At 39.7% G+C, this 17,025-nt stretch overlaps 1 protein-coding gene across 2 annotated transcripts; it reads left to right on the top strand.

Moving 5' to 3' along the window:
• Nucleotides 1–7,150: 7,150 nt before the first annotated feature.
• On the top strand, nucleotides 7,151–15,707 carry LOC123979659 (crystallin J1C-like). Of its 2 annotated transcripts, none has more exons than XM_046063695.1 (10): nucleotides 7,151–7,264; nucleotides 7,820–7,886; nucleotides 8,694–8,873; nucleotides 9,886–9,984; nucleotides 10,558–10,650; nucleotides 12,792–12,948; nucleotides 13,045–13,160; nucleotides 14,246–14,323; nucleotides 14,663–14,802; nucleotides 15,307–15,707. In XM_046063695.1, the coding sequence occupies exons 2-10, from the start codon at nucleotides 7,820–7,822 to the stop codon at nucleotides 15,406–15,408; spliced, it is 1,032 nt and encodes a 343-aa protein (XP_045919651.1). In that variant the 5' UTR covers nucleotides 7,151–7,264; the 3' UTR covers nucleotides 15,409–15,707. The 2 variants fall into 2 exon arrangements, with proteins under 2 accessions (XP_045919651.1, XP_045919659.1); XM_046063703.1 differs by having other exon boundaries at nucleotides 7,219–7,264; nucleotides 7,817–7,886.
• Nucleotides 15,708–17,025: the final 1,318 nt, after the last annotated feature.

Below are 17,025 nucleotides of genomic sequence, written 5' to 3'. Positions count from 1 at the left end.
CTCAGTAATGGGAATGGAAAGGACGCAGGATATTACAGAATATGCAAGCTGCCTGTTCTTCATCTTCCAGTCATGAATGTTGAGCAAGAGAGTGCACCTGCAATACAGTTTAGATTGATACAAGTTTTTATTGATCCCTGTTGGGCTGTTAGCGCTACAAATAGCAATAGGCTACATAAAGACTGTAGAGTAAATGGGATTAAATTATCATCTGAATCCGGCTGTGCAAAAAGTGATGTAAGCATGAGAGCAACATAAGATTGCAGAAAGATGTGATAAAAGTAGAGCATTCCAAATATATCACAAAAATGTCTGCATTACATAGGCTAACAAAGACAGGAACGTGAGAGGATGAGAAAAGTAATGCGACTCTCTATGCAGCGCAGGGTGTGCAGAAATGTGCTGGTAATCACATTAACAGTGCTATATGAGGATACTCTTACAGTATGTGCAGAAAAGATAAAAGGTAAGAAGAGAGGGACTGCACACCTACAGAATTAATTCCTTTTACACGTAGATTCACAGAGACATTAGGATTTGCAGAGGAAGGAAACTCACAGAAAAATGGCACCATGCAAAGAACGTATGTCAATGAATCACAGAGAGTACATTTGCATACAAGGCCTGTGCAAACAATGCTGTGAAGATTAGTCTCCAGCATTTGCAGATATAAACACTTCTGAGATCTAGAATTCCTTGTCTGCGCTTCTTCTCTTCGCATTTGTGCAGATTATTTGGATGAATGTCAAAAAGAGTGGAAATGTCAACACTCCTACTACTTTTGTTTATCCCACATAGTATTCAAATCAAGACTGATTGAGAGTAGAGGGAGTTTGTGTGGCCGAGCTGTGAGCGTCCAGCTTTGTCTTCCACTGGCTGAACACTGGATGCAATGGCTGGCATAGCACAGATGACAGGAGAGGTGGCCAGCGGCCGGATGCTGGCGTACCTCTCAGGACCCTTCTCTTCTTTCAGCTTCCTCTCCCAGACCATCAGCATTCCTCTGATTAATGCTGTACAGGGGAAACCCACAAATATAAAAGTGTGGCAGTCATACATTTGGGAAATTGCAAAACCATTTTTTTTTTCTTCAAAATTGCACTTTCAGAAAATTGCCATAACCAAATAATCCCAGTTTAAGTTGTTTGTAGCACAACATGTTATTATTGCCTTTTTGATTTTTCCATCACACACAGATGAATGATTTGCTTATTTCTGCATTATATCACTTGGAATATGACCAGAATTAGAAGGTAATGACTAACCATGTGAGCTTCCAAGAAACAGCATGGTTATGTCTGAGCACATATGGCAGATGTGATCTGACTGCCAGGGATTTTTTTTCCACTGTCACAGAACATAATTAAACAATCAAATAAATTATAATACAAGCAATAAAAGTTCATTCAGTCACAGAAGATAAGCAAAAACAAGAAGATGGCACACAATAGGAGGGTATAGAATGTAATAGAAAATATCGAAAGATATCATCTGAAAGCATAAAAGTATATTAAACCAAATTATGAAAATAGTCTACAGCCATGACAGCTGCTCTGTGAGACTGTAGTTATGCAGAGCAGTGCTTTGAGCTAAATGTATGCTAACATACTCAAAATTACAATCATACCTCCTGGTTTTAAGTGAGAATAATGTTTACTATGTTTGCCATCTTAGTTTAGCATGTCAGCCTAGTAACATTTGCTAGATAGCACAAAACGCAGAGAGCAGCTGAGGCTGTCATTAGTTTTGGTTAAGTATTGGACAAATTAACATCTCGAACTGATGATGGTGCTAGATGAAAGTTATTACAATTTATCCTGGAGGGACATGACTGTCTGTAGCAGTCAACCCTCTGATGGACTCATGTTAAAAAAATTAGTTGTCAAGGTAATGTCACGGTAACCCATCTAATAGTGTAAGTAGAGATATTTCAGACTGGACCAAAGTGGTGGACCAACCGCACAGACATTGCCATGCAGCTAGCATGGCAAAACATTTAAATGTCAATTTGCATTCTGAGCAAAATGTCAAGTCAAGTTTAATCTTAACTCTAAACTTTTAACAAATTTAGGGGAGACCAGGGATGTTTGTAACACATTTGATATTTTGGTCTGTATCTCGGAGCTCTTTTAAGCCAGTGCTTTCAAAATGTCATTAACTAGTAATATGTGTCTGCTGCAATGGTGTAACTGTTATCTCTGCAACACAGCTGCAAGTTCTTGATGCTAAATTTACAACTTGCATGAAAGATATCCACATAGACACACAATAAAGGTGATTTAAGTTTGATGAGTTTTACTACAAAGCAGGCAATCCTTAAAAATGCTACTTTTTCCCATGTGGAATAAAGACTAAACTGAGAATATGCAGAGTGAATCAGGTGATTTGTAACTTGTTCCTGATTGGAGAAATTGGATGTTACAACTGACCCATGTTACACCCACCCCCAGGTCTCCCCTGCTCCCCTACTAGTTTAGCTATTTCAGTTCCTGGCCAAAAACTGTGTTTCTGTAATACTTTCAAAAGTCTTTTGGTCGCCAGACTATGACTCCTCATGACTTTGATGATGCCTTTACTTGTCATCTAGCACCACCAGCTGATTTAAGACTTCACTTATCTGGTGAACAGTATCAGCATTTGTTTTATGGATTGTCCCAAAATGTTGTAAAGACATGCATGGTCCTCACTATGAAGACTACTGACTTTGGTGAACCCCTGAGTTTTCATCTAGCTAACTAGGTAAAAATGTTGGTTTATGACCAAATACCTGTAAATCTAATGACATTCCCATTAGCCTTAGCTGTACTTCGTATTTAGTGCCGTATGCTAGCATGCTAAATGGTGAACATGGTAAACATAAGGCTTAGACTGACTCAACATCAGCATGTTATTATTATTCTTATTGTCACTGTGAGCAGACTAACATTAGCATCTACCTTAAAGCACTACTGAGCCTCAAGCCCAGCCTCACAGAGCCTCTAGCATGGCTTTAGACTAATTTCATTAGCTGGCAGCAGTCATCTCTGCTGCATTTTGACCTTGGTGGAGCCTGAAAGAGAACAAGAAAAGACCCCCAAAAACATTTTATAAAACACCTAAAGGTGTTACAGTGCAGGCCACAGACGAACCACAACACTGTTTCCACGTTTTTAAGGCATCAATCATCAGATATCCCTCTACTCCCCACTGTCTTGCCAGATGATCAAAGCCCCCAAAGCTTAACAGCCCCCTGAACATGAGGGCAGTGCCACATTGTCCGCACTCCATCAGTATCTTCTCGTAGTTCTGCCAGCCTGTAATTTATAGAGCTTGACCCTGCCCATTGTGTCACCTGATCTGGTGACAGTGGCTGATCTATTTGTGCAGCTCTTTTATCCCCTCTGTGAAGGGCATGTTATCTGTCTGCCGGAGAAAGCAAATGCTCTCCAATTCCTGCAGATTTGCCCTATGAAGATTTATCTCTCAGCTGTACCTAAGACATAATATATTTACATACATTTAAATGTAATGGTTTTTTTCATTAAAATACCCTTATTTGAACTATGCCCTTTAATACTCCCCTCATTTATATTTTATCCTAGTGATGCAAAAAGTCAGTATGTGTCGAGTAGGAATTTTGTTCACGTTCAAGTTTAAACATACAATAGCATAAACAATTTCAGTATTCTTCCAGAGTGACATCTACGACCATATACAAAGGGAATACTGAAGGATGGTTCATTGTTTTCTGCTGTTATTGATTACATGACCCTACTCTTAGTACTCTATTTTGCTGGTTTAGGAGGCCAGAGGAAAAATCAATGTCCTGGGATACCCATGAGAGGCCGTGGATAAGTGGAGCCTGGCCAGGCCTTGCAGGGTTTCATCAGAGTTGGAACAGGGGATCAGTTGGGGAACCGTCAGTATGGAGGCAGTGAAGTGGAAGATATAGAGAGAGAGCATGCCAATGAAAATGACAAAGAGAGACTATGAAAACTATTTTAACCTTTTAATAATTTGCCCTCTGGTGTTGCAGTAGAGTCCGTTAAGTGCAAACTAACTGATAAATGATTGATTTAACCGTAAAAAAAAAAAAAACTAATTAAAACTGTCCTAAGTTTAGACACAGGGGTTCACACACAGAAACAGTCCATATGGCAGTAGACCCAAGCTCAGCGGGTGTGGGGAGTGACCCTCAGTGTTATGTCTGAAGAGGGCCTCAAAAGTTCAGCAAAGCAGAACTGTTGCCTCCAGCTTCAGACACCATGTCCAAAGGCATTTTGAATGTTAGTAGAATAGTAAAATGTAACACAAGCTGAGTTCGATACACTTGCAAGTTAGATTTTATGGCTTGACATGACATTTTGTATATACATTCATCGTCCATAGAGCATGAATCCCAATGGCTTTGCTGATCATCAGATTTTGTATCTAGATCCACCGGCAGGTCAAATTTTTCTTTCATTTATGAACTAACATTCATGGTTCCCAGAGAATGTATCCTAATGATTTTGGTGATCCGATGACTTTTCCTCAAGGGCCACCATGTGTTTGACATTTATGGTTCTGAGTGAAATATCTCCATGGCTACTGGATGGACTGTCATGAAAATATAGTTCGACATTCATGTTCCCATCACATGACGTTTCATCTTGCACCATCATCAGGTCAAGCACTTAAGTTGTCCAATACTTCGGTTTATGACCAAATACCTGCAAAACTAATGACGTTCCCGTCAGCCTCAGCTGTACTTTGTGTTTAATGCTAATTAGCAAAAGTTGGCATGCTAACACACAAAACCAAGACAGTGAACACATTACTTATTAAACATCTGCATATAAACATTGTAACTGCATGTTAGCATACCGGCATTTAGCTCAAAGTGCCGAGCCTCACGGAGCCATTAGCATGGCTGTAGATGCTTAGATTTGTTGTTGCTATAAAGATAAGAATTTAGCAAAATATTGTATTCAAGTAAATATTGTTGCCAAGTAAATACATATAATATGGGACGGTGATGAGACGGCCTACAGACGGGAGGTTGATCAGCTGGCTCTCTGGTGCGGTCAGATCAACCTGGTGCTTAACACGCTCAAAACTGTGGAGATGACCGTGGACTTCAGGAGGAGCCCCCCCCACTCTGCCCCCCATCACCATACACAACAGCCCTGTGTCTGCTGTGGAATCCTTCAGGTTTCTGGGATCCACTATATCCCAGGACCTGAAGTGGGAGCCCAACACGGACACCATCATCAAGAAGGCCCAGCAGAGGACATACTTCCTGCGTCAGCTCAGGAAGCTCAACCTGCCTAAGGAGCTGCTGATCTAGTTCTACACAGCCATCATCCAGTCTGTTCTCTGCACCTCCATCACTGTCTGGTTGGGATCTGCCACCAAAAAGGACAGGGACAGACTACAACGTACAGTCAGGACTGCAGAAAAAATAATTGGTGCCAACCTGCCCTCCATTCAGGACTTATACATTTCCAGAGTCAGGAAATGGGCAGGAAACATCACTGCAGATCCATCTCACCCCGGACACAACCTGTTCCAGCTCCTCCCCTCTGGTAGGCGCTACAGAGCACTGTACGCCAAAACCAACAGACTCAGGAACAGTTTCTTCCCACAAGCCATCACTCTGATGAACAGCTGATTTCTGACTCACAGTGTCAGGAACAATTTCTGTGCAATAACCCAGTAGCTCTGTCTCTAATCAGCACCTGTTTACTGGTTTCCACTTATTATCTATTTATTCACCATTCTCTATTTCAGTGTTGTTCATACTATGTCATATTGTATATACTGTATACCAATACACCTACCTCAGGTCATAACGTCATAGGTCTTATTCATTTTTTCCAGCATCCTTTGCACTACGTGTCACACAATATACTCACAGCGGTACAGTCAGTAAAACTAATGTTGCTAAAGACTGAATGAATAATGGTACAGATTTATAGTAATGTTTATGATAATAACAATAGGACTAGTAGTAATACAGTAATTGTAGCAGAAGGTGTCGAGCAGGAACACGGGGGCAGCTATGACTCGCAACCACAGATCCAACTCCACAGCTCCAGAGGTAGCAACACGTGCAGAAAGTGACAGAAAAAGAGAGAAGTGTACTGTCTAGAACTGCTCTATCTGAAAAATGCAATGAGAACTTTTGATGTGAATCAATGCTATATAATTAAAACTGAATTGAATTTATTTGCTGCAATAGGGCTAGTCTGATAAAGCGAACATTGCCCCTTATGTTGACTGTTAAGACTGAGAGGTCCCCCAGTAATATAAGTCTTGTGTTGGTTGGGAACACCACCCCATGATTATTTTCCAAGATCGCTCTCCACTATTGCCCTAGACATCTACATGTCCTGAACAACTCCCTGTTTCAGTCTTATATCTAGGACAATATTCTTAGTAGCTACTAATCTTATGGAACTGATGAGGTGTCATGTAAACTCACTCATGAACCTCACAAAAAATACAGTTTTTCATGCAAAAACTAAAAGGAGAAATGGACATGGACTGTAGTTTTTAGGACTTTGAATGGAAGCTGATTTATAACAGCTCTCAAACGTTCTCCTACAGCCAACACAAACTCTTGCAATGTCACCTTATACATATGTTTACCATGATACCTCAACAGCTCTTACAAACAGAAGTAAATACAAATACAGTGATAAAGTATTCAATAGTAAACTATGTACACTTGTACAGAACAATTTAGTAGAGTCCAGTGGGGCATATGATTTTACACATCACAAATGTAAAAATACACATTTGCAGATAGTGAAATATTTGCGCATTATTCTACACATTTGTAGATTGTCTTCTGTGGGTTACAAATATTAAAGTCCAATTAAAACTTAATACAGCCCCTGACAAACAAATCAAAGTGTGTTATGTCCTGATGATGTTCAAACACAATGCTGCTTTCTGAATGTTGTCAAGTCAAAGATACAAAGGATTTAATGACTATTTTTTAATTACCCCTCATATACCGTACAGTACAAACCTGCTTAATGTAGACTTTTGATACTTATTTGATTGGTTGAAATCTATAAACCATACATAACAACTCTAGTCCAGTGTTTTAACCTACATCTTACCACCCCCTTGGCCTCCCTCCAGTGCAATACGAACAGTTGGGTCTCTTGGGTTGTCACTGGTGTATCTTATCAGAGGCAGCTGATGGAACCCTCCCCTTGTCAGAAAACTGAAATTGAGACCACGTTTTACGACATTTCAGGAGTATGCTAAAAGGTGAAGACGAGGCTCTAAGGTAAGGATCAACATGTCTCTATGTGTCACTGACATAAAATATAATTCATAATTCAGCACTTTATAATGATGCGCCATATTGTTTCAAGGACATCTGGGGTTTTTGAAAGAAAAGAGACACAAATATTCAAAGCATCTTGAACTGAACAAAGTATTTTCTCTCTCAGGTCTAATTATTATACCAGATGTTTTGTAATTAAATCTAATTAATAATTAATAATTCTGTGTTGCATAAGTTTCCAATGTAACTTATATTTTCTGTCAAAATAAACCACGCAAAGACAAGCCTGTTCCAACAATGAGAATTTCACCAAAAGAAACACTATGACTTCTGCATCTGGATATACTGAATGTTGCATTCATTAATTAAAAGAATTTTAGTTACTGCTACATTAGACCATTTCCGACAACAATAGTTAGCTGTATATTTATTCCGTTCAATCAAATTACAGGCATTAATTTCAGACAAGTCTTTTTAAAGGTTATGTTTTAATATAAAATGAAACCCTCACATTCTTTTTTGTTTTTACTGTTATTCTGTCTGAAATGAAAGCAGATGGCCTTGACTTTCGCAGACAGAGCCATTGGGGCCATTATTGGGGCAGCAGTGGCAGATGCAGCTGGTAAGATAACTGCGTGATACTGATGCTGGAGTTAATTACAGCAACATAGCTTTCCATTACAAACCAAATGTGTTTCCATTTAAATCCCACAACTCAATAATTGATAGGCCTATTGCATGTTGTGATGCTTTCATTGAGTTTTTACTGTTTAATGTTACATACATGTTCATACATATTGCAGATCTGATACATATGAGTTAATAGATCGCACTTGTTTTATTTCACCTATGAAGTTCCAGTATTTGTGATTAAAGCTTTAAAATTTTGCTTGTGCTTGTTTGAATTTAGCATTGCATTGTTTCCGTGTGTGTTACACAGACGCATTATCAGTAGCATTATCCATAAACAACATCTGCACATGCTGATAAAGTACAGGGGTGGTTCCTTAGTCATGTTGACTTCACATATAAAGTTATGAAAGCTCAGTTTCTTCAACAGCTGCACTGATAAACCTAAACTAGCCAAAAATGGTCATTTATTTTTATATTATCACATGCCATGCTCAACATACCGTATAATGATGCATACTAAAAGGTATAGGGTTGAGTGAGTACTCGCCTGAAACGAGTACTCAGTATAGAGTTTTAACAGAGTAAAATGTGTCAATATTCATTTTCTGATTTTCTGAACTTTTATAAAGACAATTATCCTGTAAATAGCTCCCCCCCCCACCCCCATTTCCCTTTCCGTGCTATTTGTTATCGACTGACTATATTCAGGTCAACACAAAAATAAAACTATTGAATGTTCCACCATTTTCTCCCCCTTTTGTCTGTCTGTGTGTGTGTGTGTGTCACACCCATACAGCCCAGCCCATGCACTGGATCTACAGTCCAGACAGGCTCAAAGAAGTTCTCTCTGATCTGGAGCCCTGTCCTGAGTTTCGGCCTCAGTCAGCAAACCCTTTCTACCGTAGGACGACGGGCGAGCAGACCTGCTACGGAGACCAGGCATACATCCTGCTGGAGTCACTGAGCCAGTGTGGAGGTAATGAAGTTCACCCAAACAGGCAGCAACATACTTTAGGTGTTATTCATTAACATTGTATTCTCAGTGCCCATCAACATGTTACAGTAACAGTGCTTAATATATTGTTCTCAAAGTTACCTCGGTCTGGAGTGTGATATTGTTGTTGTTTCTAAAATGAAGACTACATTTCTGATACTGAACCCGGATTTGCCCCTGGCGGCTGTTCCGCCAGTGTATGAATGTGTGTGAATGTTAGTTTCCGTTTGAGCACTTAGGCTCAGTGTATGAATGTGTATGACTGGTGAATGCAGATGTACTGTAAAAGCGCTTTGAGTGGTCGAAAAGACTAGAAAGGCACTATACAAGTACGGAGCATTTACATTTACATTTTACATTTCCTATGAATCCAACTGTGTCCTATCTCCCAAGGAGGATGATTCCTCAAATGTGAAGATTTACTCTTTGTCTTTACTGACACAAGCAAATATTTTGGAAAAGACTGCAGGCGTACAGTCAGTCAGCAACAGCCAGGAGATGATTAGCTTATCTTAGCATAAAGGCTGGAAGCAGGGGGAAATGGTTTGTCACAGTGAAATTTAAAAAGGACAAGTTGTTGTTTTTACTATGTTTCTCTGGGTGCTTTGACTTTCTGGGGTCTCCACTAGTTGCCAGACAAACATGAGGGTTGTATCAATCTTCTCATCACACACTCAACTAGAAAGAAAATACGCGCTCTATTCTTAGATAAGCTAGCCAGCTGGCTGTAACTTCATAATCAGCTAACTGAGAGGGGTAGTGATCATGCAATAAAGTCACTTAAGTGTGGGCTATTTCCTAAAATGTTGAACTTTTCCTTTAATAGGTAAGAAATCACATGTTTTTTACCACTCTATATAAGAGATGATGTCACATCAGTGTGTTTAATAGTGAGCAAACAATAAAACAAAAGGCATACATTGCTCATAGAGGTGACAGAATGATTGATGAACATGATTGTTTTCTAAAGATACAGTATGTCATGCATTGGCAGATGTTATTGTAGAAGACTTGACCAAGCGCAACTACAAGTTCTTTGGCCCAGGAACAGTGTATGACCTGCCTCTCAATGATCCCTACAGGAAGAAAGGAGGTACTGTACCTGTTCAACTTTTATGTAACTGTCTGTTTCAACAAACATGTCAATATTTTCATGTCCATATGAATAAATAATCAATTTAACAGGCCAAAAAGGATGTGAGAGCCTCTGCTACTGTCTGATAACACTGTGAATAATGTTTTTCCCTCCCTGCTGATGTAAATTCCCTCTCCATGAAAATATTCCATACAGTCAGACTTTCCTGTTCTTGGTTGGTATCCAATGTTTTTGGCTATTTGCTGCTTTTTTACTGTCAGGATGTCATATAAACACAGTGCAGCTGTAAATCACCATAACATCACAGGGCGCCACTGGGTACAGTAAACAGCAGAGAGCTTTATGTCTTACAATAATATAAGAAGAGCTGTGTCATCATCATGGGTAGTTATAGTCATCATGACTGAACTGACAAAGAGCTCCACCTACAGAAACTAAAACTGCATCAACAGAAAGTTCAAAGAAAAATGCTTCTCTGATTCTCTCACCATATTCTATTAATGAGTGAAGTTGTCAAATAACAGGGTATTCATGTTCCTATATAAAACAGTTATTTGATGCATTTGTTAGGTCCCAAAGCCATCCTCCCCATCGATGGCCCATGGAGAAACTCGAGCCTGAAAGCTTTCATCAGAAATGTGGATGCTGGCAATGAAGAAACTGGTAAAGATCATAGGTCATAAGTGCATGAAAATCACCACTGGCTTTTTTGGTTGTTGTAGTCTGTCTGCATGCACGCACGCACAAGCACACACACACCCCTTGGATTTTGGTATACTTGTGGGGTCCAACAGCTTTGTGGGGACCAAAATGTTGGAACCCACAAATTTAAAGGGCTGTGTGGTTGTCACAGCCACACAACCAGTTTAAGAGCGGTAACCTCGTGCACTTATATTTTGTCCTTAGTTTATGCTGTTATTTCCTTTTATTATTTTATACATTTTCATACACATTTCTATATTTGTTGCGAACATTTATTTACTTACAAATAACTCACAGGACACTTGGTTCATTTCACATACATTATACTTTAGTTGAACATACAAAAATATATTTTTGGAGTGCACCATTAGTTACTAGGGATGGGACGCTCGATACTGACGTGTTGACGCTGTGTTGAGATCCCGAAGCACAGACATTTTGAAACACTGCTCCAAAGCGTGGTTCAAAACGTCAATGTCACGTGACCATAGTGAAGCGAGGCTTCGGTGTGTTTCACCCCTGTTTCGAAAGGTGGCACACCTGCAGCTTCTATGCTTGATTCAGTGTTTGGAACAAACCGCACATCAGCCTCTAACTCATTTGACAGATTTGTTCCAAGGACCCACAGTCATTTCATTTATTGGAGCGACGTGGTGTAGTAGCCTATATCCGCACCTGTAGGCCTATGATGGCAAAAAAAATACTTATCTTTGCCAGCAACAAATGTTCCATGTGACCAAATTTTTCCAAGGCTAGGGATGTCGATTATGGAAAAAAAAACGACTCAGCCCCAAAGCAGCTGAATATTTCTGAATACAATTCTTGACATTTAACAAGTGAGACATTGTTCCACTTTTCAGTTATCATTCTTGAAACAACTTCAACTTTACTCAGTTAGATTTTTAATCTAAGACCCCATCACTGCCAGCACTCATTATTATTATTACACTAGGGCCTATATCTTTCCTGCTAATTATCATTACATCTTTGTTAATAAGCTACTGTATAATACTGTAGATATCCACACTTATTATCATTTATTAGGCTATATTCTTAGATTTGTATAATATTATATTCATCACTCACTAACTTCAACTACCTATTATTTCTATTCCTTTTATGTCTTGCGAGTATCTACAACAAAGACTTCACCGTCTGAGATCAATAAAGTATTCCGATTCTGAATATGAACAAGTTGTCTCTATGGGGTAGTGGTAAAGACACATGCCTTCGGTGTGAGAGACCTGGGTTTGATTCCCACTGTGATACATGTGTCCCTGAACAAGACACTTAACCCCTAGTTGCTCCCAAGGTGCACTCTCTGACATAGCAATTGTGATTTGCTTTTGAGGAAAGCGTCGGCTAAATGAGTGATTACTTATTTAAACACTTTTATTGCAATCCCCATCTGCTGTCTCTGACAATCTGAAAGCGTGTTTGTGGTATGGTGATTTCTCAGTTTATAATTGTAAATGCGGGTCAGTCATTGTTTCAATGAAACCCCTACCAAGATGTGTCTATCAAAAGTGACCAACAGGTGTCACCGGGGAGATGGGTGTCGAAGTGTTTCGAAGCCTCGACACAGTTCCAGCACAATTGCTTCAAACTTTTCAATGTTTCACAAAGCCTTGCTTTGCCCATCACTAGTAGTTGCTTTTGGATTGTTTTTCAGTTTGTATAACTATTTGTTTTTGAGCTTACCAGTGTTGGATACCACACCCTGGAAGGATCCATGAAGTCTGCAGGCTTAAGGGGTGGGGCTTGGAGCAGGAGCAGCTTTATGGGGGGGGCGGCCTAATTGGACACTACCCCTGCTTGTTCTGTCCGGGGGATATTTTGCGTATTTTTGTTGAGTTAAGGTTAAATACTAGGTTACATTTCTTTTGGAATAAGTTTTTGGGTAGGTTTTGCTCTTATTTGTAGTTTATGTAGTAGTGATATTGTTAGTCTCCCCCTGTGTGTCAAAATAGGTCTGATCAGCCAATATATAAGTCCCTTTTGTTTCTTTTGACCTCTTTTGAGGGCCCAAGGTGCTAGGGAATATGTCAATAAGATGTCCCCACAGGGATAGTGGAACAAACGTGTTCGTGTGTGTTTTTGAGGCTGTGATGTGGACTGTCAGATGGACGGTGTCACTAAGCTGGCTCCTGTGGTGGCCATGTATGCTGGCCGACCTGAGATGCTGGAGAAGGTGGAGAAAGCCATACGGGTGACCCAGAACAATGACATGTGTGTGGCTGTGACACTGGCTGCAGCAAGGTAAGAAACAGTCCTAGAAGGTGATAAACTTCTGGTCAGGCATAAAATGATTTCGAAGGGAGTGAAGGCAGGCCAGTGCTTATTTGTCTGTTTAAGGTTTTTGGAACACTTCATTCTAAATGGTCCGGATCCCAATGCTCTGGATGCAGTTCTGGCTCAGTTGAATGACCCGAAGAGACAGAACCCTCAGGAACTGGACCGGGCTGTCATTGGTAAGGCTACAGGTGTCTTTACAAAGTGTCATTTTTAGATTCAAAGGAATTATTTAACATTATCACACCAATTGGGAAATATGCATATTGCCTTCACTGCTCATAATTATAGAAAAAAAGACCACTATAATAACTGTCTTAATATTCCTGGGAAACAGGATATCTAAAAATATCAACCTACCAGCACCTCTAAACCCAAAAGTTTTGGTTTCTACATTGCAGCTTTTGAACAAATTAAACATACAATAAATAACATGTTAATTAGTGATCTTTAGAAGAACTCATTTTTAGCACAATGATTAGTCAGACAAAAATGGCAAAAGATTAAGCCTCCTGACTTTAGCTCCTTGTTAACGCACAGACTTGAGAAGTGTCAGTCTTTTCATCTAACTCCTGTCAAGAAGGTAAAATATGTAGGCTATGATTCCCAAAATGTCAACCTATTTTTTTTAAAGCAACATTATGTAATAATTTTATCTTAAAAGCACCTGGTATTCGTATTTAGCTTTGGCAAACAGGAAACCAGGGGAATGGCTCAATGCTTTGTGCCACTATATCACACACCAACAAGACTCTTCAGCAAGCTAGTTATAAGAAGAAGCTAAGTTAGCAAAGTTGTTGACAGATGTCCTTATTTATGACGGCAGGGAATTATACTCCTTAATTGCAGGGGTGCCAAGTCACAAAAAAAACTTACATAATGTTGTTTGAAGTTTCATTTCTGTGAGAAAATAAGGCATTCAGAGAAAACCTGCAGCTGCTAGCAGCCTGTACACTGCATTTTGATGTACTACATTAGGATGGATTTGGTGTTAAATGTTCTCGCTATTGCTTGATGGCTAAAAAAGAGGATTTGCTGTTTAAAGAGAACCAACAGGCCAAAACTGCAAGAAACATGGAGGAACATGACCGTCTTTAAAGAAATTATAGCATTTGTATTTCAAAATCTAAATATAATCTTACAACAAAGATGTGTAAGATACATAATGTGTGTTATGACCGTAGGCAGCCACAGCCAAAAACAGGCTCTAATATTTAAACACTAAACAATACATTTTCTCTCTCTTCCTGTATCTCTGCTGAAGCGCATATCCACCAGGTGAAGGACAACCTAGCAAAGACATCCCAAGAGCTCATACCTGCTGTGTTCACAAACACATGAGGTAAGCCAATCGGTAGCCTCAGGATCCAGGTCTGTTGATTTGGCATGGCTCGTGTACCCTCCCTGTCACTATATCCGTAAGTAGGTCCTCCAGCCTTTGATCTCCTGACTAGTGGTTTGCCTCCTCCTTCCTTGGCATTTTCCTCTTCCTGCTGAGTTGAGTGTCTCAGGTTTTACAGGGCTAAAAGGTTGATATGCTTACACAAGAGCACAGTGAATAACATGTAATTTGGTGGCAACAAACACTTGGACAACACTGAATCCTCTGTATTGATTGCTGATCTGTTACTGTATCACTTACCATGTCTCCATCTGCTTCTAAATCTGGGTTTGTGTCCAGCTTTGCCGGGTGCGTTCCAGGGAGCGCTTCATGGAGTCCTGAAGCTGAACCAACTGGATGAAGCAGTCAGGGACACCATGCGCTGCGGGGGATGCACCGCCAGCCGAGCCTCCTTCATAGGAGCCTGTTTTGGGGCACAGGTACTGTAGGAATGTGGCATATAAAACAGTCTTTTGTCACTGATACTGTCTTAGATTTTTTGGAGAAGGAGAAGGAAATGCATCAGAAATGCATATTAAATCATATTACTAAAACATATTACATATCACTCATATTGTTTTTTTACACTACACCTTTGTATCCTCATTGTGTCAGTATTATTCATCCGCATACATTTGTTTGCCATACAGCTCTAACCGGACAATGAATTGCTGCTGCAGTTCAACTCAGCTAGCTTCATACTGAGCAAATTGCACAGGTTTACAGCTGTCAAACTAAAGGCCAAAGTGTGAACTGATGCTCACTTCAGGTCGAGCCAGGCGATATTTAATGTATCAAACAGATAGCAGTGAATTAAAATATATAATTTTGCATCTTGTTGCTGTCTGTAATCATGGAACTCGATGAGTTTGACAGTGAGCTCAGACGTTCCAAAAGCTTTGTTCTGCCTGTGATGCTTTCAGCTGTCATCTTGGTGTTTTCAGACTGGTCTCCAGGGAATCCCAGAGTCTTGGAGGAAGAGGACACTGAGATATCCTCTGCTGTTGGAGCTAGCCGAAAATGTGGTCAAAAGTCAGCAATTGTAGTACAGCTTTGACTTTGCCCTATATACCATTGTTTTATCACCTATAATTATATTTATGGTGTGTGAATAAGTGCCTTTCAAAGCTATTTTAGAAGACTTTCTCAAGTTGCAGATGTACTTTGACACGGCAATCCATGACAGTCAAATTCTAAAGTCTCGTACTGAATGAAACTTGAATCCATTTGCTCTGTCAAAGCTACATTGTGTAAAAAAGTGAAAGTCTGTGCAAGGTATTTATGTTGTGCTCATGACATTAGACATTGTAAGCAATAGTCTCAAATAAAGAAACTGTCACCAGCATGTCTGTAAATCTTTCTTTTAGTTCTTTGCTGTGACTGTTGGGATCTCACAATCTCAGGGAGCATGCTTAGCCTTGTTGAGAAAGGCATTTTGCTGAAGTTAACTTTCTTTTACCCTGGAGTGTTTTCTTTTATTGTGAGGAGAAAGAGAGATCCAGATTTTCCTACTGGAACAACTAGAGACTGCAACCTATTCTTCCCTCAAAGGAGCTATTCTGCCTTCCTAAAAATGCTGATTTCCATGTTCACGTGTTTAAAGCACCCGCCCCAACAGTTCTGACAGTCAGCCAAGCATAAAGCAAAGCCAAAGCCTTAATATCTTAGACATTTTGTGGTTGTGCAAAAAATGCAGTATGTAGGCTACTGTTGCAGTCCATTCGCTGTTCTACAGATAATACTTGTTGAAAAACGAATAAATAGGCAATAGTTCAAGCTGAAATCTGAAACATTTCAACGTTAACGAAAATACTGCATTTTCAGTGGTGTATCCTAAACTCCACATAGGAAGAAATATGTGGACGAAGAAACCTTTGAGCCATTGTTTAGAATAAAATGTTTGTAGCTGACGGTGCATTGGTAGCCTACAGAGGGGAAGCCATTTGATTTCTCTCTCTGCCTGACTTCCCCCCGCACAGCAGGTAGCAGGCTCTGTCTGGCATAATTACATCCAGACCTGAAGTGTGTTTCTGTTTTCCAAACATCTGCCAAAGTCCGCTTCCTCAAGACATTTTCTAAGAAAGGAGAAGAGGGTTGGAGATATGGAGTTATGTTGTAGAAATATTACTCACAAATTCAGTATTGTTCATCAGCATACATAGCAAGCTAAACCAGACTGTCAAATCATTGACTTGCAAGTAATCAGTTGAAGTTGCATGAGGATTAGGGTACTGTTATGAAAAAAATGCAAATATCACAAGTGGCACCATACTGTCCTTTGGGTATGTACAAAAAATCACAGTGGTACAAAATAGACAATCTAAAGGGGAGGATCTAAGCAATCTGTCCCTGTATCCCATAGTAGCCTTACTTGCAGTGCACACCAATTTATACTTTATGTTCATTAGAATAGCAAAGTTTGTACAGCCACGATTGCTGCTAATAAGAAAATGCAGCACTTATGGGGACAAATGAGTCTCCTTCTGCACTCCTTCTCCTCCACTGCATAGAAGTGAAGCATAATAAAAGGAAAGGAGCTGCTAAAGGTTGATAATCAAGAATTGTTCTTATATATCTGATAAAATGGCATTTTTTTTAGCTCTTGTATATTACTTGACACACAAAACATTTTGCATGCTCAAAGGTAAATTCTCATTCAAACT

Source organism: Micropterus dolomieu, linkage group LG01, assembly GCF_021292245.1.
Source record: "Micropterus dolomieu isolate WLL.071019.BEF.003 ecotype Adirondacks linkage group LG01, ASM2129224v1, whole genome shotgun sequence".
Lineage (NCBI taxonomy): Eukaryota > Metazoa > Chordata > Actinopteri > Centrarchiformes > Centrarchidae > Micropterus > Micropterus dolomieu.
This window is presented reverse-complemented; position numbering and strand designations above follow the sequence as displayed.